This window comes from Gambusia affinis, linkage group LG05, assembly GCF_019740435.1.
Source record: "Gambusia affinis linkage group LG05, SWU_Gaff_1.0, whole genome shotgun sequence".
NCBI lineage: Eukaryota > Metazoa > Chordata > Actinopteri > Cyprinodontiformes > Poeciliidae > Gambusia > Gambusia affinis.
Window position 1 is genome coordinate 7,613,498 of NC_057872.1, and position 26,378 is coordinate 7,639,875.

At 41.1% G+C, this 26,378-nt stretch overlaps 1 protein-coding gene and 1 long non-coding RNA gene across 7 annotated transcripts in view; one reads left to right on the top strand and one right to left on the bottom strand.

Annotated features, from left to right (window-relative positions):
• Positions 1-4,169, top strand: part of LOC122831516 (zinc finger protein 516-like) — a 55,714-nt gene extending 51,545 nt beyond the window's left edge. For all 5 annotated transcript variants that reach the window (XM_044117763.1, XM_044117759.1, XM_044117760.1 and 2 more), the window contains one exon: positions 246-4,169. In XM_044117763.1, coding sequence (XP_043973698.1) covers positions 246-305 — 60 coding nt within the window. In that variant the 3' untranslated portion in view covers positions 306-4,169. The remainder of the gene's footprint in view (positions 1-245) is intronic.
• LOC122831559 overlaps positions 1-26,378 on the bottom strand; it is a 62,894-nt gene that overhangs the window by 36,427 nt on the left and 89 nt on the right. For both annotated transcript variants that reach the window (XR_006370718.1, XR_006370719.1), the window contains exon 2: positions 19,207-19,308. This is a non-coding gene — a long non-coding RNA (uncharacterized LOC122831559). The remainder of the gene's footprint in view (positions 1-19,206; positions 19,309-26,378) is intronic.

Genomic DNA, 26,378 nt, shown 5'->3' on the forward strand with positions numbered 1-26,378 from the left:
GAAAAAGTGTTTGAAAGCTTCATCTGACGCGCATTCCGCTTTTCCAACTTCAGAGCCGTCTCGTGGATCCGTTCACGTTCGCTTGTGTTTGTTGTCGCTTGTTGTCACATTCCGCCGCCTCATTCGTCATACCCGTCGCTATGCTTCGTTTGCTGCTCTCCATATCCTAGCTCTTATGCTCCTTGCTTGATGCCGTCGCACGTGGCTTATGTCTGACCTGTTGTCTGCCTGTGTCTGTTCTGCAGGGGAAAGGCCATTCTGCTGCCAGCTCTGCCCATACCGAGCATCTCAGAAAGGGAACCTAAAGACGCACGTGCAGAGCGTCCACCACATGCCTTTCGACAACAGCCAGTGCCCCGACACGAGGAGCTCGTCCCTGAGCCAGGAGGAGCAGAGCCCAGCGGCCGCCAAACACGTACCAAATCTGCAATGACGCCGACGACAGACCTTACTGTGATTAACTGGACCGCAGCCTCGGCTCAGACGACTCCTGAAACCCAAAATCTGAACCCTACACTCTCGATTGACTCGTAATTCTGGAGGAATGAGGGTTCTTTTAGGATTTCTTAATATTTTTTTTTTCTTTTCTTTTGCGAAAAGGCCTGCCAAGATATGTAAAATTACATAAAAAAAACCAAACATGAATCTGAAAAAAATTTCTGACGACGACATGAAAAGACGTACAAGCCGATTGTGAGGAAATGAAGATTGAAAAATATTGAGTGTCTTCTCAGCTGGACTCAACAAATCTTAAATCCTTTGCAACGTTTCGGTCATCTTTTGGACATAAATGCTTGTGTCATGTGAAGGATTCCTGAATCTTTTTTTGTTTTTGTTGTTGCCGTCAGAATTAAAATCCCTCTCTTGCTTTCGTGTTTGAGGTGTAAAGTTGCCAAGTGCAGCCTTAAAGAAACATGTCAAGTGTCTATAAAGACGCAAAAAGTCCTTTTGTACGGAGCTGGTTTAATCATAAACAGTGGATGTACTCGATGGCCACCGTTGTCCCTCAAATGCTCGCTTTTTGGCTTCGTTGTACATGAGTATGGACAAATCAACAGCAGAAGAGGATGTCCTCTGGATTCAAATTCAGAGGAGGACAAATTACAATCCGCTCACCACAACTTCTTCACTGCGGGAAGCTGAGGACCACAAGTCGCCACTTAGAAGCCTCAGGGAGGGGCGGGATAAGAAAGGAAGAAAGAGAGAACGCTAAAGATGATGTCTGCTTAAGTGCTCATTAAGAAAAACAGAAGGAAAGATGTGTTTTTAATAGCCAATATAAATGAGCATCCCATTTTTAAGGCCATTCATTTATTGTCCATTTACAATGAAGAGTTTTTCTTTGTAACCTGTTCATAAAAACTTTCTGGCTCTAAATTAGGCCAAAGCTTCAACGTCAAGAGTAGCAGGGAGGAGTCTGCAGTGTGTGCACTTGGAAAAAAAAAGTAAAAAAAAAAGAAGGAATTGGTACTATTGAAAAAAAAAAAAAAAAAAAAATCCTATAAGAAACACTTGAACTTTTCTGCATATTGATCCGCAAAACAACCTACGTGATTACAACTCATTGTTCTGGGTTTTAAGACAAATCACATTTTCATCTTATGATTTGCGCCATCAGTTTGGAGAAACGTAGCGTTGATTAAACTGCTGGTTATTATGAATAAGACCTGAAAGCCTGGTTATACTGGGAAGGTGACAATATGGGAGCTGATGTCAAAAGTAAAGAAACTGGACAGAAAATATCTAATACGGGAGAAGAACAATCTAAAAACAAACCATCAGTGAAAGCTTTAAGCTTCTATTGTAAAACTATTAAAGCTCAATCAGTTAATGTTGGTTATTTCAGGAAACGTGGTATTTCTGTTGCAACGGTTAAACTAGAGATGCACCGATTGGTGAAAAGATGCATGTGAAATTTTGAATTTACACTATTTTATACATGCATTCAAAATGTTTGTACCCTTCCTGGCGGGAGCAGTTATCGATTGCTCAAATAGGAACAGAGGGGACGTCACACTGTGTGCAAGTGTTACTCTTATTCTAAAACAAAGATCAAATGATTCCACAGTTATTTAGCACCATATGTATCCCATATCTGTTCGAAGGCCGAATGCTCTTTCAAAACCCTTAAGCGCTCACTGATACTGAAACTAGCCTACTTCAAAACTTCTTCCTTAGGTAGCAACTTCCACACCAAGGAGTGTTGTTGCTGATGAACGATGGAGGCCAGTCCCTGTCATTCAGTGCCTCTCTACGGTTGATACAACTCAGTACCATTCAACCCCTACATAAGCTGTGTTTTGTTAAATTTTACTTTCAACGTGCCTCATTTGCAAAATATTGAAAAAAAAAATACTTTTTTTTTTAGCTAATGTCAACATGAGAAATGAGGACTTACATAAGCATGCCAATCCGTAACCACATGTTGAAGATTTGAAGAGACAGCAGAGCCACTCTCCAATGCTGTGGGTCCAGTTCTGTGAATGATGGTGTCTAGATCTGTATTCTGCTGATAGGAGGTCAGCGGTCAGAGGTCAGGAGATGAGATTTCTTGGGATTTTGGGGATATACACAACCGGAGTTGGTGAAGGGGGAGGCTTATTTTGAAGCCCTCGGAAACATAGAGCTGTCACAACCTTAACGGGGTTAGTGTTGGTTTAGATTGTCACCTTTCCAAACCTTCTATTTTCTGCGTCTCTGTCTCGATGTTCTTTATACTATCCTACCTCCTTCGCAATGAAAACCTGTTAAAAGTTTGTCGCAATGAAGCTGAACTCATTAGCTCTGCTCGCTTGTCACCCTTAGAACAAAAAAAAAAAAAATCCCTCACTTGAAATCAGACATGCCTGGATGAAACGAGGAAACGACACAAGCGAAAGCAGCTCCAGACTTTTCAAGAGCCGACTTCCTGGACTGAGAAACCTGAACTGTAAAGCTAACGAAAAGGCGTTTTGTACTCTTGTTTCAAGATGGCAGTACTTTTTACATGCTTCTAGGTTGTCTTTTTTTGTAATGCATACAATGCCATGTGCTTGAATTTGCCTAATTTATACACACGTGTGTGTGTGGGTGTATGTGTGGGCGTGTCGGTGTGTGTGCACAGAAGGTGTGGGTAGTTAAAATACTTGAAATGGATCCTCTAGCCTTTGGGGGTAGTATAGTACTAATACCAATGTTGTACAGAATTCCCTTTAAGATTAACTCCTCAGAGTTTGTACTCCAAAGTGTGACTTAGAAAACTGTAAAGCAGGAGTGAGTGTGTGTAAAAACAAAGTGTATCTGTAACCCACTTTTACCAAACCCTTTATAAGCAGCAGTAGAAACCAAATGGCATTACTAGTGCACTTAGGCTAGGTTAGCGCTTTAACTAGTTTCATTTGTCTCCACGTCCAGTTAAGATTTCTTTGAGAATGTCTCCCTCTTTTTTTTTCTTTTTCTTTCTTTTGTTTTTTAAATTGGTGCCGGCTAACAAACTTAAGTGTCATTCTTGATATAGATGCTTTTTTTTTCTTTTTATTAGACTGATTCCAGATATTCCAATGATTAGAAAAAAATAAAAATGAAATAAAGATTTATCACATGAAGGCTGTACAGCACAGCTTTTTAGTGTGTTCTCTATGAAAAGATGGATATTGCTAGCTACAACTGTGCTTTTTTTAAAATAATTTTGTCTCTTTTTTTCAGTTTAGAGCTTATTTTCCCTTAACTGTAGGATTTACTCATTAGCTAGTCAAAGCAGCCACCCCAGAGGGACAGGCAGGTGTTTCTTTTTTGTTTTGTTTTTTTATTATTATTTCCATGCCTATTATATTGTGTTATTTTTGTCTGTATTGCTGTTTTTTTTATAACTTGTTTTGGTCTATGATTAATTTACCCTAGGAAACATTATTATTCCAAATGTACTTGGTTGAGATCTGTATTTATTATCACTTCAAACACGATGAGAGGACAGGAGCGAGACGGGGGCCGCTTGTTTTCATTTGATTTTTCCAGGTTGGTTTTTTTCTACAGTGTAGTTTTGTTTTGTTTTTTCGCTTTGTTTTTGAAGCCAGCAAGCCGTCGTGAAAGCTCTACCTCGTCTGAGCCATTCTCAGTTCTGCTACACTTTTGTACGTCGTTTCAGAAAGATGTAACATCATGTCCACAATAAAGATCAATACGCAAATATGGCGCCTCGTTCCCTTGTTTTTTTTTGTGTTTTTTTAATCGGTCATTTCAGGGAGCACCTCCAGTTGTAGCTAGTCACGTTGTCCGTTTGATATTTAGTAGCCTTCATGATTATTGTTCTTGGTTCCATCAAACAGCTGGGCTGTGTGAAGGCTGCATTTAATTTTAGTGACCCGTCAAATTTTATCAGTTTATTTTCTATTCACAATCAGGATGAATGAATAGTTATGTCCTCATAAAATAATTTAAAGGACCAATGATGAGTTTAGATATTTATCAAAACTATTATGAGAGGACAGCGAGACAAGATTTTAAAAAAATTGTGTTTTATTTGTGCCTCCTTACGATTTAACTAAGCAGAAACATAACATAACACAAAAATATACATTTTTATGCCTGGGATTGAATGTTTCCACTTGAGACCAAAATATATATATTTTTGGGCAGTGACTAAAAATGCCACTCCTAAAACACTTATCACTATGTACACATAATCTCCACAGTGAAACATGGTGGTGGCAGCATCATAGTGTGGCTCTGGTTTAGTCCAGCAGGCACAGGTAGCTAGTTGGAGCTGATGGGAATATGACTTTTACTATGTACATGTCAGGGTAACCCTGTACGTAGAAAATCTGATGGACTGTAAAGGACTTTAGACCGGGAAAGTCTAAAGGACAAGATGAAACAAAGACATCATTTCGATCAAAGAATACTGGTGTGTTGTAATGGCTCAGTTAAAGTCCAGAGCTAAAACCCAGTTTTTGGCAAGACTTAACAATTGATGCCTATCCATTCAGCCTGACCGAGCTTCAGTTGTTTCAAAAAGAATAACAGGCAAACATCTCCAGCTCTTTGTCACCGATTCTGCCAGTAACCTTTATGGACAGCAAACGTGTTGAGGGGAGCCGTTTTGAGCCGGAGGAAAAGGTATCTGATTTTTTGCAGATGCTGTGGTTCTGATGGCTTCATCCCACTGTGATCTCCAACTTTCACTGGAGCGTTTCAAGTTGAATGTGAAGCAGGCAGGATGAAAATGAGCGCCTCCAAATTTAAGACCTTGGTCTAGAGTCAGAAAATGGTAGAGTGCCTCCTCTTGGTTGGGGAAGAGATCCTGCCCGAAGTGGAGGAGTTTAAGTATCTCTGGATCTTGTTCACAAATGAGAGAAAAATGGAGTGAGAGCTCGATTGGTGGATTAGTGTAATGACACAAGAGCTGTACTGGTTTGTTGTAGTGAAAAGAGAGCTGGGCAGAAAGGTAAAGCAGCAACTCCATTTACCGTACCAGTCGATCTACGTCTCTACCCTTATCTCTTGTCATCAGCTCTGGGTTGTGACCAAAAGAAAGAGATCTCGGATACAAGCAGCCGATACAAGTTTCTTTCACAGGATGCCTGATGCTCCAAGTCAAGAGCAGCCAATTCAGGCAACTTCATCATACGCTTGGGATGATCCAGGTGAGGCGTTCCAGACACATCCCCTTGGGAGGAGATTCGGGGTAAGACCTAGAACGTGCGAGGGCAACTGTATTTCAAGGGTGGCCTTGGTATTCCCCCAGAGGAGCTGGCCCAAATGGCTGGAAAGAGGGAAGTCTCGGCCTCTCTACTCAGGCTACTGCCCCCAAGACATGATCCTGGATTAAACAGAAGATAACGGACAGATGGACGGACGGATATTTCTGTCTCTAGATAGACAAATGTAAATGGACTTACAAGAAAAAAGTATTTATTAAAAGGAGACTTTTTAAATTTTTTTATTTATAAAAATGAAATTTTTGGTTTAGTCAAGATTGTCAATAAACTCCATTAAACTTCGAGGTTGTAGTATCACAGAATGTTCAAGGTACATGACTACTTTGGTGAGGCATGTATTGATCATCAAACCCTTCTACCCCGACCCGTTCCTGCATATGTTTTGATGTCTTTAAAAACACGGAGCAACTTTGATAATTACTTGCAGCGTGAGTGTTGCTGATCCACAGTGAGTTGAAAACAGATCAAACCTGAACCACACCGCAAGCAGCCGCTCCCTTTCATACAGCGGTGACACGACCGACGGACCCTGACTTTGATGTTCGTCCAGGCCTCGCCGCCACCTTCATGTCCGTGTGTGGCCCTGCAGCCGAACTCGAGCTGCCCAGCAACGATGATAAGAAACTCACAACCTTCAGCTCTGAGCGACCACCTGGGGATCGGCTGCTACTTTGCCAGTCCCTTTCATGTTCTTGCCTCTGTGTGCGCGCGGCGCGCCTGTCGGTTTGAGTGACGCCTGAGTGACAGGTTCCCTCTGAGAACATGGCACACCGCGTTAATGCCAGGCAGGCCCCGTGGGCTGAGAACAGACTGCAGCTGCCCGTCACTCTTCCCAGACCTCATCAGTCACTGCGAAGGCAGACGTGAAGGCCCTGAGCTCCGCGGAAAAAACCTGTTCGCTGACATCTCTTCTTTCTGTCACACAGCAGAGAGACGCTGACTGACTGGATGACTGACTGAGGCGGAAAAATACGCCAAACTCCAGGCTGACTCTTAGCTGATGGATAGGTACATTAGAGAACACTATAGTGTGATTTTTTTTTGTGTCATAAAAGAAAGCTGCTGCTTAGAGGAAGTCTTGTTTCGCAGGTATAACCACAGGGGGCATCGGTTTTCCCGAAACAGAGGGAATTTTGAAGACTTTTTAAGAACATGTTTAGAGTTTCTGCTTTTTTAACTAGTATTAATTGGTACTACTTGGGGAGTTATTTTCCAATTTATATTTGTAGTGGGTAGTAGCTGCCACTCATGACGATGAAATAATTCAGACACCAAAATTTTGTCTAAGCTATTTGGAGAACAGTTTAGATAGTTTATTCAGGACAGCCTTTGACTAGGTCAGGTTCAATTAGCAACCTGAGCTATTAACTATCTTCCCTCTTAACTATCTTCCCTGATTACCATACAAATTTTGTTCCGCCATCTTGAAAATCCATACTCACCTTCCACCACAATCTTCGAAGCAAAGCATATAGAGCGAGGGGCTGCTTTTCACCAGGCTACATTCTTTATATAACCAAAATGGTTTTTGAACACTTGGCGACAGTTGTTCCTTCCCGACTCCTCATAGCACACCTTGATTCTGTTGCTTTATCAGTCCCTGTTTGTCTTTGCCCCTCTTTACAATTATTCTAAGTTTATTTGTTCAATTATTTTCTTGGAAGTTTAGTAGAAAGCATTCAACGACGATGAATGATGGATTTTAACTGGAAGTTGAAATATCATCCATTGTATTATACCACGCCTGACCAGGACGGCATTCATAAAATAATGCTGCATCTTACAGAGCTGCTATTAATTTCCAATAAACAGGTGATGCCCTGACTTTTTTTAAATTAAAAATCACTTCCTTTCTTTTTTAATTTTGACCTTGGCACTTAACATCTGATACTAAAACTAAATCGAACTAAAAATTTCTAGTGAAGAAATTTTACTACACATAATCTTTTGATAGATCAGGATTTCAAAAATCCTGATCTATGCTCCTTATGAATTTCTCAATTTTCTCTAGTCAAATCAAGTCCTGTTTAAATCTGACTACCATCTCTTAGCTGTGTAGTTCACTGCACTGTCCTGGTCAGAGAGCCTGATCTCAACCTGCCACCAGGGAGCACTATTCCTCTCGAATGACTTCCTAAATGCTCTCTCTTTTTCTTTTTTTTTAGACGGGTCCAAGTCCGCGTCGAGAGGACCAAATGGCACTTGTACGTGCAGGATGGCAGTTTGGAGTAAGTATACTTAAAACACACTAGGGCACATATCAGCGCAGAAGCCCTGACTGCAGCTACCACCAGAGAGTCTGACTCCTCCGCATTTCTCAGGCAAAAGGCCAAACACATTTACAACACTTCAAGTGTCTGCGACACAAGAACGCCCTCTCCACTGTGAGATATGTAAATATTGCACTAATCAAAGGGTTGTGGAATCGCAAAATGCCACGGAAAGGTTATGACCTGGAGCCTGTGCTAATAGGAGAGGGAGGGAGGAAGAGGGGGAAGAGGGAGGGCTGGTGGGTGAGGGGGGGCTGAGCTGTGGTGGTGGAGGTGGGAGGGAGGAGGAGTGACAGCTACCACAGGCGTTCCTCCTGCCTGAGGAGGACCTTCACATGTTGACCTCCGCCTCCTGCACTCCAACGCTCTGACAGTAATGAATAGGAAGGGGCTGTTTATGCATATCAAATGTTATTTACTCTCGCACAGTCAACTGTAGCCACAGAGGACAGAAAGAGAGCAGCAAAAAAAAAGAAAAAAAGAATAAAAATAAAAGCAGGATATTCCCAAAGACCGCTGGCTGCCTTTGGAACAATGTGGACAGGAATGCAAAGGCCTCTGTGGTTAATCTATCCATCGCAGTGGGTTACATGACATGGGTTTTTGTGGGGCTTTACATCGACTTGCTGCATTGTTCGCTAGAGGTGGGCGAAGGCCTGTCACGATGTCCGAGTTTTGCTGAACGATGAAAAGTCCCAGAAATTATTGCAATAAACGATGAGGTCATTTTCAGACAGTTTTCAACTAATGGAATAATAGTAGTTGTATAAATGTCCACTCAAAGATATAAAAAATAATAATTTCTAAAGAATGTCCAACACTGGAACTGGAAAACATTTTAAATCTCCAAAGTAGAAAGACAAAGCAACAATAATTAAAATGGATTAAGTAAAATGTGACTAAAATTAAACTAAAAATAAAAAATATGAATTAATCTTAGATAGGATAAGCAAGAAAAAGTGGGAATTAGGACCTCAGTGAAAACTACTTCGCACAAATATTTGCAGTGTTTTTCAAAACGCCGGCTTTTCAAAAATATTAAAGGGGAGCATATGTATCAATTCCTGTCCAACTTGAAATGATCAATCTCCCTTTAGTTTACCAATGCAATTGATTTGTTGCTTATTGTGACAGACCTAGGTGGGTGGATCAATCAAAAATATTGGTATCAGAATGGAATCGACACGAGTGTGGTAGGACTGATACTTTTGTTTCAGGTTCCCTCTTGAAGTTTTGTTTTATTTTTGAATTATAGTTTCTCAAGAATACCTCAAAAGAGATTTTCTTTCAGTTTGCACTGCAGGTTTTTTTTTTCTTGTTTGTATTTTTTATTCTTAATGTTGCTCACGATAATGTTATAAAGGTATTTTGGAGATACCTAGAAACTTTCCCCAAATTCTGTCCTAGATTCGAACAAAATCATTCAAAGAAAAAAACCAAAAGAAGAGCTAAATGTCAGAAGTTTGATATGTCAAACGTAAATAAAAAGTATTGGTTTCGGTATCAGTATCGGGGATACTAACTAATTATTTACTTGGTGTCGATATCAAAATATACATCATCGCAAGCCTCTCCTGTATCGCACAATTTTGTTATTATACAGATGAAAACCAGCCGTGTTTTCATTACCAAACTCAACAATGAGCTCTTGATATCTAACCCACACAGTCATTATTCCAAGTATCTCCACCACCACCAGGCTAAAAGTGTATATGCAGCCACACAATCTAGGGGGGTGGCAGGCTGTTAACATGCATTCTAGTCGTGTAACATATTTCTAAGCAGGATTAATTCCTCTCCACACTGACATGATTGCTCTTAAATAGCACAAACCTTAAAAAGCCAGAGGGAACAGAAAGGAGAAAAAAAAAAAAAAGCCTGAGGAGAATTATTCAAGGGAATGACGTTCGACTCAAGAAAATAACCTTCAGCGGGAACAATAAGGAATCAGCCGCCAGAAAACGTTTGTGTGGTTTTTTTTCTGTTGTTTTTTTTTTTTTACTCCCAGATGCCCGCGTGTCATCGCTGTCGGTTCACGGCTCGGCCTCATTTCCCGACCGCCCCCTTTTGAGAATTAAGTTGGATCTTAAGGATGTAAATGAGAACCTATTCGATGGCCCCCACCCTCTCTCATGTGAATCCCAGGACAGAGCATGACATTTAACATCGCCTTCACTAATTTGTGCTTAATAGCCAAAAAGTTATTAGAATTAACGTTAATGACATTTCATGTGTCTCCCCCCTTTCTACATTCATTACTCCTTCTCGTCTGCTGCTAGTTAAGCAGCTAATGCCGGGGCGCCTTCCGCTCGCAGCTTAAATATCACGTTACACTTTTTGCCAGAAATCTTTCAGTCGCCCTGTTTTTTTTTGTTTTGTTTTTTTTTCCTTCCAATCTTCACTTTTCACAGCCTCTTTGCAAAGAGCACAACAAGAATTAAAGAATCAAAGTAGAGGAAGGGAGGGAGTGCGCTGTAATAAAGCGTTTTAAGTTGGAAATCTATTCTATCGGTCACACCCTTTGCACCAATTGACACGACGCGTTGCGGGAGATTAAGCCGTTTATTGCTCGACGCCCGTTCCGTCAACCCGAGCCCCTCTTGTCGAAACAAGCACTGTCCACGGAAAGAATGGGAGGTATTTATATACTTCCCTCTGATCCGTGAGTTAGGAAGACGAGAAAATTATCATGTAAAAGATGAACATTTTGTTTCTATCAAAACAACAAGCTCAGCCGGCCGGGGAGGCCCTCCTCTCTCCGGCAATTAGTGACGGTCTGCAACCTTGCTCAAGGGCGGTGGGATTTTCTCGTGTGTTTCTTAGGGGAGGTCACCGAATTTCTTCGGCAGCTACAGGGATCCAGAAGGAGCACCCCAAGGTGTTACCGCGTGACTTCAATTTAACGGCAGGACATGTCGTTGAAGAGGGAGGTAAACAAAGAGAGGGCTGCAGGATGTTAAAGTGGCAATGCTGAATTATTTTACTGCACGAATTGTAATTACAACAACTTACTTGGTATCGATATCAAAATGTACATCATCGCAAACCTCTCCTGTGTCGCACAATTTTGTTATTATACAGATGAAAACCAGCGCAGTGTTTTCAGAACCAAACTCAAAAATGAGCTCTTGATAGCCACACGGTTACCAGCTCAAATATTCCCAACGATATTGTGCCTGTTTTTCTGTGGCAATCTGAGAGCAATTTAAATTTTAAAAGCAATAGCCCATGATCACGCAAAAGCTCCGTTAATTAAAGCCGTTTCTGCAGGTTTAAAGCCTGAAACACTTAAAAATGTGAGTTAAAACTGAAGAAGTTGTTGACTTCCTGCAAACCTTCCACAACTCCTTGAAAAGTTTTACATTTAATCGTCTCAGTTTAAAGGTAAATATATTCGGTAACACTTTATTTGACGGGTTGTGAATAAGACTGTCATGACATCGTCATAAACATGACAAAACACCTGACATCATGAATATTTATGACTCTTGTCATAAAGTGTCATTCGGTAAATCAGAACACTTTTAATACAAAGTTGACATTATTCAAAATGTCTTTGTTATGACAAGTTGACATTAACCAAGAAATCATGATCTGACATAAATTTGTTATAAAAGTATTACTGATTAAACTGTAGCTTTAATAACATAAAGACACATAATTTTTCAAGTTTAATATATCACAAACGCTCCACAGGTGAGGAGAGGGACTCTGGAATTGACTTTTCTACATGGACCGGGCGCCCTGTGAGTGTTTCGGGAAACTGATTTCATGTAAATTCTGAAAAACATTAGGATTTATTTTTTGAGAGTTGCTAATGGGACATTTAACCACAAAATCTCTACAATGGGAACAATTGTTCCTGCTTTTCTGTTACCATGGATTTACCGAGAGTCTGGCACTTTAATTTCTCACTGTCCTGAGCAGAACAAACTTTATTCTTGTTTTTGTCAAGTAAACACATTTTTTCATTCTTTCAGATCGTGTACAGGTATTAATGCCTTAAAAAGCCTCAAGATATTTTAGTAATACGGTCAAACCAACAGAATGATGTGACTTGCTCATTGGAAATTTCAGGTTCTTTGTAAGTCACTGTTACTCAACAAGCTGTTCAGAAGGCATTGAAGTTGCAGAAAACATCTTGCTCAAGTTGTTAAGTAGGTAAGTAAATTTAGAAATCCTGTGGATCCTAAAAAGTTATGAATTTAACTTGCCAAAAGCATAAAAACGAAGACGAACAAGTAATTTATTTACACAATCAGATATATGTTCCTTTTTAATAACTGACAGGAACTAAAGACTTTATGTTTGACATGTTAAAAATCAATCATGCACAACCTCAACGTTGCATTTATTTTCATTTCCTCAACAACTATTAGTTTCAGCTAATTTACTATTGATTCAGTTTGGACCTTCATGTTTTCCAATACGTGGAGAAAAGTTCCAACACTTTTGCTGAGGTTCATTTAATATTAAATGCAAACCAGCGGTGCTACTTGTAATCTGAGGGCAATTTAAATTTTAAAAGCAATAGCCCATGTTCACGCACGCAAAAGCCCCGTTAATTAAAGGCGTTTCTGCAGGTTTAGCTGATCTTTTAGTCAGTTGTTTAGTCTCATTAAGGTCGTCGACTTGAGGGCAGAGTTGAGGAAATTTTCTTAATTTTTGCGTTTTTTGTGGTTGTTTACCGCTAAAACATGGGTGCAGTGCGAGATCAAGAAAGAGTTGGCCATATAGGAGGAAAATACACAGGCAAAAGAAAGAGCAGGGGGGTATTTGACGGTGGTGGAGGTGTGGATGTGGTGTGGGTTAAAAGGGGAAGAAGAGCTGGGGGTGATGGTGGGGTAATGGCGGTCGCCTGGCCGCTGACAGACAGGCCAATCTTCCGTCTGGACAGGCTCAAGAGAGATGTGTCAGTCTCTGCCGGCACCCCGGGCCAGGCGTACCCTCACGCACCTAAATGTGTATTGGCAAAGTGTCGGTGCCAATGCCATTAGCCAGCAGACTTAAATTCCCCTCTGTAATTTTCAACGGCGCTCCTCGTTATTGGCACCTCTGATGGGTCGAGTATTTGAGTCCTAATTCACTTTAAATGGATGGCTGGTGGCGGTGAGCAGCCGGGCGACTTGTTATCACTCCTACGAGACAGTCAGGTCCACGCGCGTACGTTCATGAGCCTATCCACCGATACTCAGCCCAGGAAAAGCTAAGAAGCTAAGTCATGGAAATAACTGATAATGTTAACGGAAAATTTAAAAATTTGAATTTTAACTGTAAAAAAACGTGCTTATTCCATAAATTACCATTTTAATGTTTTTTTGCTTTTGTAACATTTAAAGGGTTTAACAAATACAAAAAAACAAAATATATTTTTGTAAAACTTACACACTGTAGCTTTAAACTGGATAAAATCAGGATGTAATTCATAGATATACATCATAAATGCAGGTTAATTGTTTATCAATGCAAACTAAAGTGAAAGAAAAGGTCTACTGGGGTTGTGATCAAATTTGCAGCGTCCCAGTGACAAGCCGGCTTAACCAGGTGAGCTAGAGAAGAGCATAAAAAAACCACGTGTATTTAACATCTGAGTCAAGCCTGTGTGCTCATGTGTTACTACTAGAACTGACATTTAGACAATTTTTAGTTTTCTTTTCTGACAAATACAAACTTTGTGCCTTATAGACATTCCTTCACAAAGTGACGTGACAGAGTTATCTCTATGGCATGAAAGTAACTGAGTTAACATAAAAGGTAAAATGGCGCCGCAACTTGGAAATTATGATTCATGCTGATAAAAAAAATCGGTTTCTGTTTATGGACGAAAAACCAACTTTATCTCAGGTGATCCAGAAAAGTTTTTGTTGTTGTTGTTAGTGTTCAGCCTGCAGTTCTAATGCCGAAAACAGAAAAATGTTTCAATCAGCGCAAATAATTTACATCAATGAGTTTGTTCATAATTGATCAAATAAATATGTCTTTAAGTCTCAGTTGGTGCTTTCCTTTGGATTTTTATGGATTGTGTGAGAAACATAAAAAAAATAAATAAATTTTTTACAGCTACCAATTTTTTTGTTTGTTTGAGTCTCAATGGATATCTGGATTAATAACAGAATTTTAAAACATTTCAACAGTTTTAATAGTTTAAAAGTCTGCAGATTTCTTTTAAAACTAGAAGTCAAACTATGTAGTAGTGACATAAAATGCTGCTCTGAGTATACTCACATACAACATAATCGTAATCTACTTTTTTAAATATCATTCTACTTAAAAACTGTCCATATTTCCACCACAGTACATTTGTTGTAATGTAACGCCTGAAAGACAGAGTTTAGGTTAAAACTATACTACATACCATTTAAAAGCTATAATCTACAAAACAGGCATGAAAACTACCCCAAAACCTATTTCAGCTGCTTCACAGGAACAGGTCAAGAGGAGAGGAAACGAAATTAAAAACTGACACGTTTTTCTTGCCGATATTTTTGCCCTGATCTGAGGCCTTTCGTTAACTTTTCGGGGTTTCGACCCGCATGTGGTCTTGACTGTAATTAGCATTTAATCTAATTTCAAAGGTCCTCTGCCTAATTCTCAATGGATGACGATACAATACGTGCAGAAGAGAGAGATGCTTTTACTTCCTCTTACCATCTGTGACCCAAAAAACACATTAAAACCGCTAGAATTTTCATGAGCTAACGAGTGTGAAGTTGTTTTGGATTCTTGGGGGATTTATAGCTTCCAATCTCTCTCTCTCTCTCTACTTCTTTAAATCATTTCAGTGATCTCTCTTTCTTTCTTCCCCTCTCTCTCTCTTCTTCACTCTTCCTCCCTCGCAGCGACAGCGATGCCCGTCGTGTGTCGAGGGAATACGGCGTTCGTCAGGCCAAGGCAAACATGCACGCAAAAAACACACACGCAAATGTTAAATAACTACATACAGGAGCAATTTAGCTCTGCCGTAATTTGTATATAGTGTCTGACAACCTTGCTGGAGAAGTTTTCACCCCAGAAATGCTAAGTAGTCCCAGCAGGAGTCAGTCAGGAAGAGGAGAGGGGCTCTTTGCTTTTTAATGTATTCTTCTGGAGCCCAGAGGCCTCCGAAACGCTGCGCGTCTTCACCGCTACGCTGTACACACACGCTAGCTCACTCGCGCGCGCGCACGCACACACGCGTACTGAGCGCGCTCGCTCACATAACTGTCAGCCTCTGAAGGAGCAGCGCTAATGGGGCTGTTTTTAATGAGCCAGGAAGAGGAGAGTGACCCTTCGAAGGTGAATATCTCTATTTCTCTGAGTTGTTTTACTTATTTTTTATTTTTTTGCTTCATGGCAATGCACACACACACACACACACACACACGCGCACACACACACACACACACACACACACACACATGTCCTCGTCCATTTACAGAAAAACTTGTGATTATTTATCTCTAATTGTTTCTAACTGGCATAATTAGTTTTGAGCTCTGGGCTCGTTCATTCATCCCGTTCTCTCATCAGGAGCGACATCAGAAGGCAGAAATGTGTGTGTTTCGGGTTTCTCTTTTTTTTCTTTATGGCTGGAGAGCTTGCATAAATTGCACGGGTTTTGGAAAAAAAAAAAGAAAGAAAGAAGGAAAAAGAAAGTAGCCCCCACAGCAATCGTCCTCCGCAAAGCTGCAGGAGATCCGGCGATTTCCTCTAGTTCCACTTCACGTTGCAAGGGACATATCCATCCCCCCAGACAACCATTTCACTTTATTTCACTGATTTTATGATCTTTCCCTTGCACAGACTGATAGATAAATAAAAAAAGAAGGGAGGGGGAAGGAAAAAAAAAAAAAAGGAAAGAAAGAGGCAGTTCTAAAAACAGCCAAAAGATGGCACACTCTGTATGGCAACGTGGAGGGTTGTGACAGAACATTGTGGTTGTCTGTATTTAACCTAGAACCTGGAGAGCATCCTGTGTCTCCTCTGCTGGGAATCTTCTGCTACTTCTAGGAGTCAAGGATGGAGAAGAAGAAGAGGAAGAAGAAGCAGTCAGGTAGGTGAACAGATGTCACGCTTCTGTTCATGTTGCTCAACAACCCTTGGCGTGACTACCTTCTTCTTCTTCTGTTCGATTTCTTTCTTCTTCTTTTTTTTTTTTTTTACACATAAACAAGCCTGAGGATATATAGCTGTGACATTTTATCTCGCAGCCCCGGGTTCATTGTGTTGGCAGAACATGTGGAGCTGCAGAGCAATCTGTGAACACACGGCTAGAAGTAATAGTTCTTCTGATGTTCAGCGTCTCGCGGAGGAAACAAATGCACCGACTAACCAGATGGGACGCGCCTTATAGTGTGTGTTAATATTTCGGTGGTTAAAATAGATGGAGAGGAAGAGGAGGAGGAGGAAGAGGAGGAGAAGCGGAAAAAGATCATTTCATACATCATCTTTAAAGGAAAAACTGCCAGGAGTGATCCTCATTAATCCGAGCTGAATTGTCTCTTTTCTGGTTTTGTTTAATCTTTCTTTTTTTTCCCCTTTCTTTATACCTGGGAAGCAGTTTTCTGTCTGTATAAAACACGTTTTCTATAACACACTAAAAGAACTGGAATGTCTCTCTTTTTTTTTTGGTTGAGTTAATTGGGAGTTATTACATTATCATCATCATGATAAAAAAAAAAAAAGACAAGTGTAAAAACGTAAAATAGGCTCGCTTTGAATAGATTATGATTCGTGATGTGCCAATATTGCAGTTTATATTCACACATGTAATGAGCACAAGCTGATATGAATATTTAAAAGAAAACATGTTTTTTTTTTCTTATCATTATTATTTCTAAGTATTATCATCTCTCTGTTTTCATACTGTCTACATACACTGTGGAAGCGAATGTCAGCCACACACACACGCACACACACACTCTGAACATCACACACACTCCTCAAAGGCAAACACGCGCAAGCACACCCCGGATGCTACGAGAGCACTGAAAATCAATGTGACAGGTTTCAGTCGTCCCTCAGTGTACACATCCCCTCTCGGAGTCTCTCCTGACATCTGCTCGATTACCTCCCACAGCCAAACACGCACACACACACACACACACACACACGCTCACGCACACACACAAACTCCCCATGGCCGCTCTAAGCCCCTCTGAGCTATAAGAAATGGAGTCAGCGCAGGAGAAACCAGATACTGCTGGCTGTGTCACATCGCGTTTGCCGCCACCCGTCAGAAGCCGGCGTGTTTGAGTGCGTTCTGACAGCGTCAGTCATTCCCAGGCCCGGCAGCGGGTGGTGGGACGGCGGTGAGGTGGAGGAGGAAGAGGAGCAGCGAGGGGAGCCGGGCGGGCGGACCTTGATCACCAGAGTCTTGCTCTTACAAGGGAAGAGTGACAGAAATCTGTGCAAACCCACAAGATGTGCTGTGTTGGATGATATGTCTTCAACATTTGTAGAGAAAGGGCAAAAAAAAAAAAGAGAAAAGTTTTACATTCATACTTTCGAAACAAAAGAATACAGATTTCATTCAATCAGAACCTCTAGTGATTCTTCACAACACCCCATCAGGTTCATTAAAGGTGTAACGATACCTAAAACTCACGAGACGAGACGCGATACGTGTAATTCACAAAATATTTTATATTGTTCTTCAGAAAACTTCGAAGATCAAATATATTTTTCATAAAGGCCTTAATTCTGGTTTGTTATAGAGTTTACATGAATTGTGGTCTGCAGTACATTTCACAGTGGCTGTAGTGGGTTGTGATTGTTAAGCAGCTCAGCATACCAATAGACATCCATTCATTGGTTGTTATAGCGATACTTCTACCTCTTTCAGCCTCTGAACAACATTTATACGTTATTTATGTCTTGTCTGTCACTACTGCCATTTATAGTTCATACAGGAAGCTGAAAATGCTGCCAACCAATTGATTTAGGCTTATTCAGGTGAAGCCACACCGACTGCAAATTTCTAGCCCTCACAAGATAGCAGTCACCTCAAAAGGAAATATTGTGATTTTTTTTAATATCTTGTACAAGGTCTTGTCACACCCTTAATTTCAAAACTGCTTCAATTTACCATCATATCATTTTATGGTTGAAAATCCTTTGAACAAGAAACCAGTGACACTGCCAGCTGGCTGAAAACCATGCTGCTTTATCTTTGCTTATGTGAAACACAAATTTAATTGTTTGGAAATATTACAGCTATGGCAGGGAAACGAAAGGAGCTCCACCCAGCACTCATACCGATGGCATTGTTTTACAAAAACAGCTTGCAACATACAACCTGCACGTCTGTAAATCAGCTAGCTATCAGAGCCGGTAGCCCCGCTAGTTTGCTATCTTAGATCCAATGCTGCGATATAAAAAGATAGAACAGCAAAAGCGTGTAATATTCTCTGAATCAAAACTTTAGTGCCTGTTTTTTTGGTTGAAATATATAGTTTCATAACTGCATTCAGCAACATAAACCTGAGTGTCTGCAAGTTACCTGACTGCTGTAGCTGGCCAGCAGAGAAAATAACCCCGCTAGTTAGCTAGCTTGTTAGATACAATGTTGCTTTACAGCAAGGCAGAACAGCAAAAAAGGTGTAATACACGTTAGTGTGTTGCTTGTTTTTTAAATTATTAATACATTACACAATGTAGTTTAAAAATCTGATGAGGAAAAAGTTATATTTGGAAGATTTAGACTAAGGAAAAGAAGAAAAAGCTTCATATTTCTATTTTCAAAAAAAAATACTGCAACTCTGAACACATTAAAGGGACCTTCGAATGGCTTTCTAAAGCCCTTCAGGTGTGTCTTTCTGTCTGGTTTGCACGTTCGACAGCTGGCACCTTGATGATTGAGCTCCGTATTTTGTCCGACCTGTCACTCAGACTTGAATTTTTATCTAATTTCTTGCTGCTTTAAGAAGCAGGGAGAGAGCAGAATGTCAAACCAGAAGGAAGGCAGATAAAAGCTGCCTACTAACAATCATATATGACAGTTAAGGACACACACACACACACACACACACACAGGAAGAGGGGGGAAACACAGGTGCACAGTCAAACCGAGCTGCACCTCATGGCTCCTATGTCCACAGAAGATGTTGACGGCAGCCCGGTTTGTCAGGTCATCTGACAGCACCTTGAGCTCCCCTGTGGCCGCCGGGTTTCAAGACAGCAGGACAGCGGGCGCGGACAGCAGCACCTTGGAGCCCCACCTCGTCTCGCGCCGTGCGCCTCAACCCCTCCATTCCACTCACCTTTTTCCTCACTTTCAGCCTCACCCAGGCTTCAGAAGAGTCTGGACAGGATGAGAGCTGATGGACAGGCCGTCTCTGGTGTGAACTCATCGCCCTTTCCGACTGACATCATGGAGAGACATGCAAAGATAGCAAAGTTTTAAATATATATATCTATATACATACATAGTGAATGTACATCATACAGTCTGTTGCTGCTTCCTTTCTTTGTGGTAAATTTAAATTTGAGGGAGCCAGTAGCTGCTTAAAATCCCTCTGGCTTCCCTGTAAAAGTAGGAAAATATTTTATTTCTTTAAAGCAATAACATCAAAAAAGGATGTGCTGGAAATAACCCATGTAAGAGAAACTATCATATTCATAGATCTTGACTGATGTAAGCTTTCAATTAAAGTTTTAATGACACTTTAATTATGTTGATGTTGGTCCTGTAGTTTGGATAGGATAAAATCTTAGTTCCATAACAAAGAAAATGCTTACCCTTCAATATTGTTTATTGTTATATTAACAATATCGTTTGCATTTGTTTCCTCTATGGGGTGGCTGGACATGGCCTTAGCAGTCGGACAAAGACCGAACCCAAAGTAAAACACTAGTAAAGGTTCTTTACATCAAAATAGGATGGCAGATTTACAGTGAAAACTATTTGTATAAATTGAAAATACCCAAGTATTACTTCTTGTTTAAGAGTTTCTGTTCTACTCAAAGGTCATAAGAAGAGAATAACTTGGTAACGTTGCGTAGGGATCTCGGTTTGGCATAAATCCAGATGAGTTGATTGTAGAGTCTCAAGCTAACAGTTATTTTGACCAAAGTGGACTTTTCTCACCTTAAAATATGTGTAGTTTAAAAAATATCAGAAGATTTAAAGCAAATCCTATTTTATTAAACACTGCAGAGTCGCCATGTTTGTGTTTGGTGGTTATTTATGAAAAATCAGGTTCTTATTAACAGGAAATTGAGTTTGGAGGTGGTGCACCTCCAGTAATCTTCCTGAGTGAAACAGATACTGAATGGAACATGTAGAGCATCAGATTTGACTGATGCTATGTAAGCAACAAAAATATTGTTGTGGTTTCGGTAAGGAATTTTTTTTTTTTTTTTTTTTTTTACACAGCCGTTATGTTAACCACTTTAAATGCTTCATTCAAGATCAAGTGTGATCTTGAATGAAGCATTTAGAATTTAAATAGTAAATAACCAGTAAATGTAAACATTAATATTGCTAAAACGTCAATAATAGCATTTAAATTGTTAAAGTTTAACGACAGCACAAGTATGCTTTAATTTTGGCCCCTCTAAGGCGAGATATTAACTTCAGTTTCCTGGAACAGCTAAGAGAGATATCTACTGTAAGATTTTGACCACCTATAACCTTCTAAAAAAAAAAAAAAATCACGGAATGTCCCTTTAAGTCTCCGCACTCATGTATGTCCAAATGAGCCTTTGCCGGAAGGAAGCGGTGAGACACTTGGAATGCAGCGTGCACGTGAAGATAAATGCTGGCGTTCTCCGTGGAGCTCAATGAGGGCTGCTGTCAGTCTCCTGCGTAGCCTTTCCATGTATCACTAGCTCAAAAATGAAGGGCCTCTGCTACCAATGATTAATAAACAAACCTATTAACGCTGCGGCGGACGTCTCACAAAAGGTTCGTTTTCGGAAATACAATCTCCCTTTTGTTAATAATGTCCATTAATCATGTGAGGATGTCACTTAACGCAAGGTTAATGAAACACCGCTAATGCCCGGCTAATCTATCCTGAGTCAGAATGCTGCTGTAAGTGGGATTCCTAACCCCTCCCAAGTATCTTCCGGGTGGGGTTGGGGTGTGTGTGTGTGGGGGATATTCACGCGGCGTGATTGATGGATGCGAGACAGGGGATGTCCATTATTTTAAGTGGAACACAGAGGCAGAATGTGGGGTCAGCTGTGGGCCGAACAGAAAGCGCTACCTGTCCAAACGGCTAATGAACCGCTGACAAGATATATGGGAACACTTTGGAGGAGAATTTAAGTATGACATAACAACTTGATAATGGATTTACTGCGGCGCTCAGAACCATTCGTTCACAATCAAGCGCAATGTTGCGACCCCAACCAGGCGCCTGATTGTTACGTGTTTGCTCGCGTTGGGATTTGCGCGAAGTCTTCCTCCGACTTCCATTTTCCAGCTGTCAGGCGTCCCTGTTAAACAGAGTGTTACTTTTGTGGGCGTGTGTGCGTGTGTGTGTGTGTGTGTGTGTGTGTGTGAAAGCATGGCGTGGTGTGAGCACCACATTAGGAGAAATGTTTATTGTAATGTGAGTGTCTGGTGCCAGCTGAGCGGAGCTGCAAGCTGTTTGGAGAAGCGGATGACTGTTTGATTGTTTGATGACAATGTGAGCCTTGCATCTCGCTGCCTTTCGTCTGCGTCTCTGAAGAACGGCTGACATTAAATGTTTGATGTTGGCGTGCTCAACTGATACACAAATAAAATCCTCACCGGTGAGACATTATTTTTTACTCCCTCCCCCGCCCCCCTTCTTTCTTTCCAGCATTTTGACAATACATTTGTTGTTTTTGTTGTTTTTTATCCCAGATTCGATTCAAGTTTTCCCTTTCCCCATCTCTGTAAAAGTTTGTATTGTTTTATCTTTGCTTTTTTTTTGCCCAATCCCTCCTTCCCCGTCTCCCCACTCCTTCCTTCCTTCCTCTTCTTGTGCAAGAAAGCTAATAGAAAACAGAAATTTAACTCCGGGTTGCATATGAAAAACTGTTTTCCACTTGAACACCTCTTGGTTTTTAATAGGGGGGTGTATACGGCATGACGCTATAATGCCAGAGAGGGGCGGCGGTGCTGGTAGAGGAGACGCAGGTCAATATGAGTCCTAATAAAGCGTGAGTTCATTTCCCTGCTGCGCTCCCCCTGGCCACCGGCTGCTCCATATACAAGTCAAATTGGCTTTTTGCCTCCCAAAGCCCTTTGATTTATGACCGGGTTCCATTGACCGGACCAGCTAGTTTTCATTTTTGTTAAATCGCGTGGTCTCTTAAATGAAACTATTGATTTAAAGTCAGCTTACTGAGGATTTAATTTGTATTTGGAAAATTAAAGCAGGTAACGCTTTATAATTTCACACTACAATGGAGTAGAACCAGTTATCCCATATCCCTGGACTTTTATCCGAAAATAGGCATTAACCCCCCACCACCCACCTATTCCACATTTACCAGTACACACAACTATTGCCCTTTTTATATTTATTTCCCCCCCCCTCACTCCTTCTCTTTAAGCTGGCCACTTAGTGTGGCTGGTAATAACGTCTGGGCAGACAGAAGATGATTTGTAGCCATAACATCACAAACTGGAGGATCACATATGTAGTGTCTGTTTTGTTTCTTTTTAGTTTTTTTGTGTTTGTTTGTTTTTTGCTGTTGTTCAGGAATGCTACTGTATGTGAAAGCAAAACTGGGGTCTGATTGAGTCTAACTGAGTGCAGATCTTGACTGATCAGTTTTTGGAGAAAATAAACCCCAGCAACAAAATCTGACGCATCTACTAATGGACATGTACTGAACGGTCAAGCGCATACTCAAAAACATACACCTCTGTGTCTTCAGCATACACATAAAGAAAGATGCTGTAATACTTGTAATCTGAGTTAGCTAATAAAAAGATTAATGGAAGTGACCCAAGAAAGGAGCCTTGTGGAACCTCACATATGGTCTTTCTTCAAGCACATTTATAACTGTCCAGGGAAACCAAGTAGTTTTGGTCAATAAAGCAAAATTTAAATGTGTTTGGTATCAAGTGTGTTTTTAGGGAGTCAAGGTATATTTAGTATAAAACTTGCATGAATTCAGTCTCGGTGTCTTGGTGTGGTCAAAAATCCAACCGGAAAGCACCGAAAAACTGAGCTGGATGAGGGGAAAGCAGTACGCTGGGGAAGACCATGAAGACAATATAGAGCGAGGTACGTTTGGAAAGGATATAAGCAAGTTTGATGAGCTAGTTCAATGGCTAGCCCCTTTTCTTCACTAACCATATGGGAAACTTTTTTCATGGCATCTTTTATGCCAAAAATGCTAGATTAGGCATTAGCTTGTGACATCATATCCATCCATCCATCCATTTTCTGAACACACTTCGTCCCTAATGGGGTCAGGAGGGTTGCTGGTGTCTATCTCCAGCTGCGTCCCGGGCGAGAGGCGGGTTCACCCTGGACAGGTCACCAGTCTGTTGCAGGGCAACACAGAGACATACAACCATTCACACACACACTCACACCTAGGGAGAATTTAGAGAGACCAATTAACTTGACTGTCATGTTTTTGGACTGTGGGAGGAAGCCGGAGAACCCGGAGAGAACCCACCATGCACAGGGAGAACATGCAAACTCCATGCAGAAAGACCCCAGGCCAGGAATCGAACCCAGGACCTTCTTGCTGCAAGGCAACAGCTCTACCAACTGCGCCACTGTGCAGCTGTGACATCATATCATTAAGGAAATATTTGAAAGAGAAATAAAATATTCAGGGTTTTTGCAAAACGATCTGAGTGCAGTAAAGTATTTATTATCCTCAATATTTGGGGTCCAACACGTCTACAACACACACAATATGGCCTGAAGTTCACTTCCCACTGGTCAACACGTCCACAGTCCGTGTCAGGCGGCTGCCATTTTGGCTTTATTGAAAGCAGACGAGATAAGAAGTTGAACAGATTCTTTCATCTGTGACTCAAAGAAGACCTCTGTGTCAGTTTATCTTTTTGTTCACTGGTTTGTCACCAGCCTTCCACTTTCACAAAACTCCGGGGGGGAATTTGGCGTCAAGTCGCAGAGGAGTAAACAGTTGAAAACATCACACATGCGACATCGTCTCCACTCTGGAATTATTCAAATGACACTTGGGGAGTTTTTGTATTCTCCATCATTTCATTTCTTTCCTTTTTTTTTTTTTTTTTCCATTTCTGCCTTTGCATTTTTGACAGAATCCGAAATGATGAGCCTCACCTTTTCAAAAAAAAATAATAAAATAAAATAAAAAATCACACTTCCTGCTCCGAAAGAGGAAGCTACAATTACAGCTCAAAAACGGCGTGACATATTTGTTACTGATTGTCCCTCGTTTGTGTGTGAGGAAGACGCGCTCACAGTGGGGCCTGTCTCAGCTTTGTCTCCAGGTCTCGGATTCCGCCGTCTCCTCCGCTGACACCGTGGCAGCCAGGCTTCCCTCCCTGCCACCCCGCTCACCTCTTCTCCGCTTCCCTCGCCCTGCCATAAGCTCCTTCACCAAGCCCCTTATTAGCCCCTCCCTCTTCCCCTGGCATTGAAAAGGCGCTGTCTTTAAACCTGTCTCTGTGTCCTCGGCAGAGTTTTAAACAGTGAGCGTGTGGGCGGATGGGTGGATCCCTTTTCCTGGGCTCCCACTCTGACTGTTTTATATTATATTTAGTAATAATAATCACAGCTATCGCGCCTCCTCCTCCTCCTCCTTTTTTGTGAAAGCCTCTTCCCAACGGGGCGGAGGGACGGGATTGCTGTCTCCCCAGCCGCCTCACCTCTGAAATGACTGCGTGTGTGTGTGTGTGTGTGTGTGTGCCGATCACCCTCCATAAAGGAGAGGGTGGAGCGGCGGGAGGGGGTGGGAAGCTCCAGGGTGTCATTAACTCTTTTCTTCTCCCTGAGAGGAAACAGCGATTTGACTACCATGATCCTGACCCCTACTCCCAAACCCAGCCCGTGTCCCTCCACCTCCTTTGGGTGAGCTCACCCAAATCCCCCCTCACCCTTCTTTCCTCTAGCGTTTATTAACACGTCTTTGACTTCACAAGACTCTTTAAAGCGAGATCCCCTTCACTGAGATGTCACATAGTCCGCCTTCCCACCCGTCCCCCACTTTCGTTTTCATCATCAGCGACCTGTTGGAGCAGAGGAATTCACGACTTCCATCTTGATCACTTTTTCCGCCTGTACTTCTTAATCTGTCTGAAACTGTATTTATAGAGGGAATTCTGATTGCAACCGTAAAAACTGATATTCTAAATTCATGTTTCTTTAAGATGTTCCATTTTTGCGCCGTATTCTTGAATGAACTGCTCTGCTTTAAGAGGCCGAAAAATAAACTAGAATGTGCGCTCCGATGGGGCTCTTTTAAGAGTGAGATTAAGAGTGCCTCTTGAAATTTGACAACATTAAACATACTTTCAATACCCGATGTCTTCTGGTTCTGCTCTGCATCCTCAGAACCAGAACCAAACGTGAAAAAGCAGCATTCATCTTCTACGCACCACAAATCTGGAACAAACTTCCAGCAAAATGCAAAACAGGCGAAAGACGTTCCTTTAAGTCCTTAGTGCTGTCAATCATCCTCGTGTACACGCTGCTAAATGTCCTAATGGCTGATAAACAACTTACCACTACAGGAAAATTGTTTATCCGCCGTCATTGGTGGCCATGCTAACTAGCCAGAGCATTCATGGGAGACTCTGTTGTTGTGAACGAGGGTGATTGACAGCACTAAGACCCTCCTCCTAGTTCTGATCAGTGGTTTTTGATGGAGTAGTAGATGACAGCAAATTATCTATTATTATTATACTGTAATGACATAGTGATAGTTTTTTATATATATATAGAAAAGGTACTTGCTCTAGCTACTATCTTTCTGTATTAATTTGTTTTATTACTATTGGTCTGATGCAATACTCTAAATTTAAATATGTTTTCATTAACTGTATGCCAAAAATTATAAGTAACAAAAATACAGGCTTTCAAAAACCCATCTGTGTGTAGTTAATCTATATAAGGTGTGTCACTTAGTGATAAAATTCCTGAAATAAATGGACTTTTCAGTGTTATTCTTATTTATTGAATAGCTCTGGGATCTCAGTAAAAAAAAAAAGAAAGTCAAAATTTGTATTTTCTGACTCAAATGTCTGCCTGAATTTATTCACAATTATGCATAAAAATATTGCTTCTCCTTGTAGCAACAGTAGACAGTCGATTGTGTGAAGTTGCTAACTTTGCAGCAATTCCTCATGCGAAGCATGTATGTGGCGATAATGGAAAGGAAAACTCCCTTTTAACCAACCGGTGGTTTGAGAAGATAGAGCGGACACAGAAACACGATGTGTTCCAAAAATATGTCCCAAAATTAATTCTTGCTAGCCAGGAAAAACCTATGGAAAACCTTA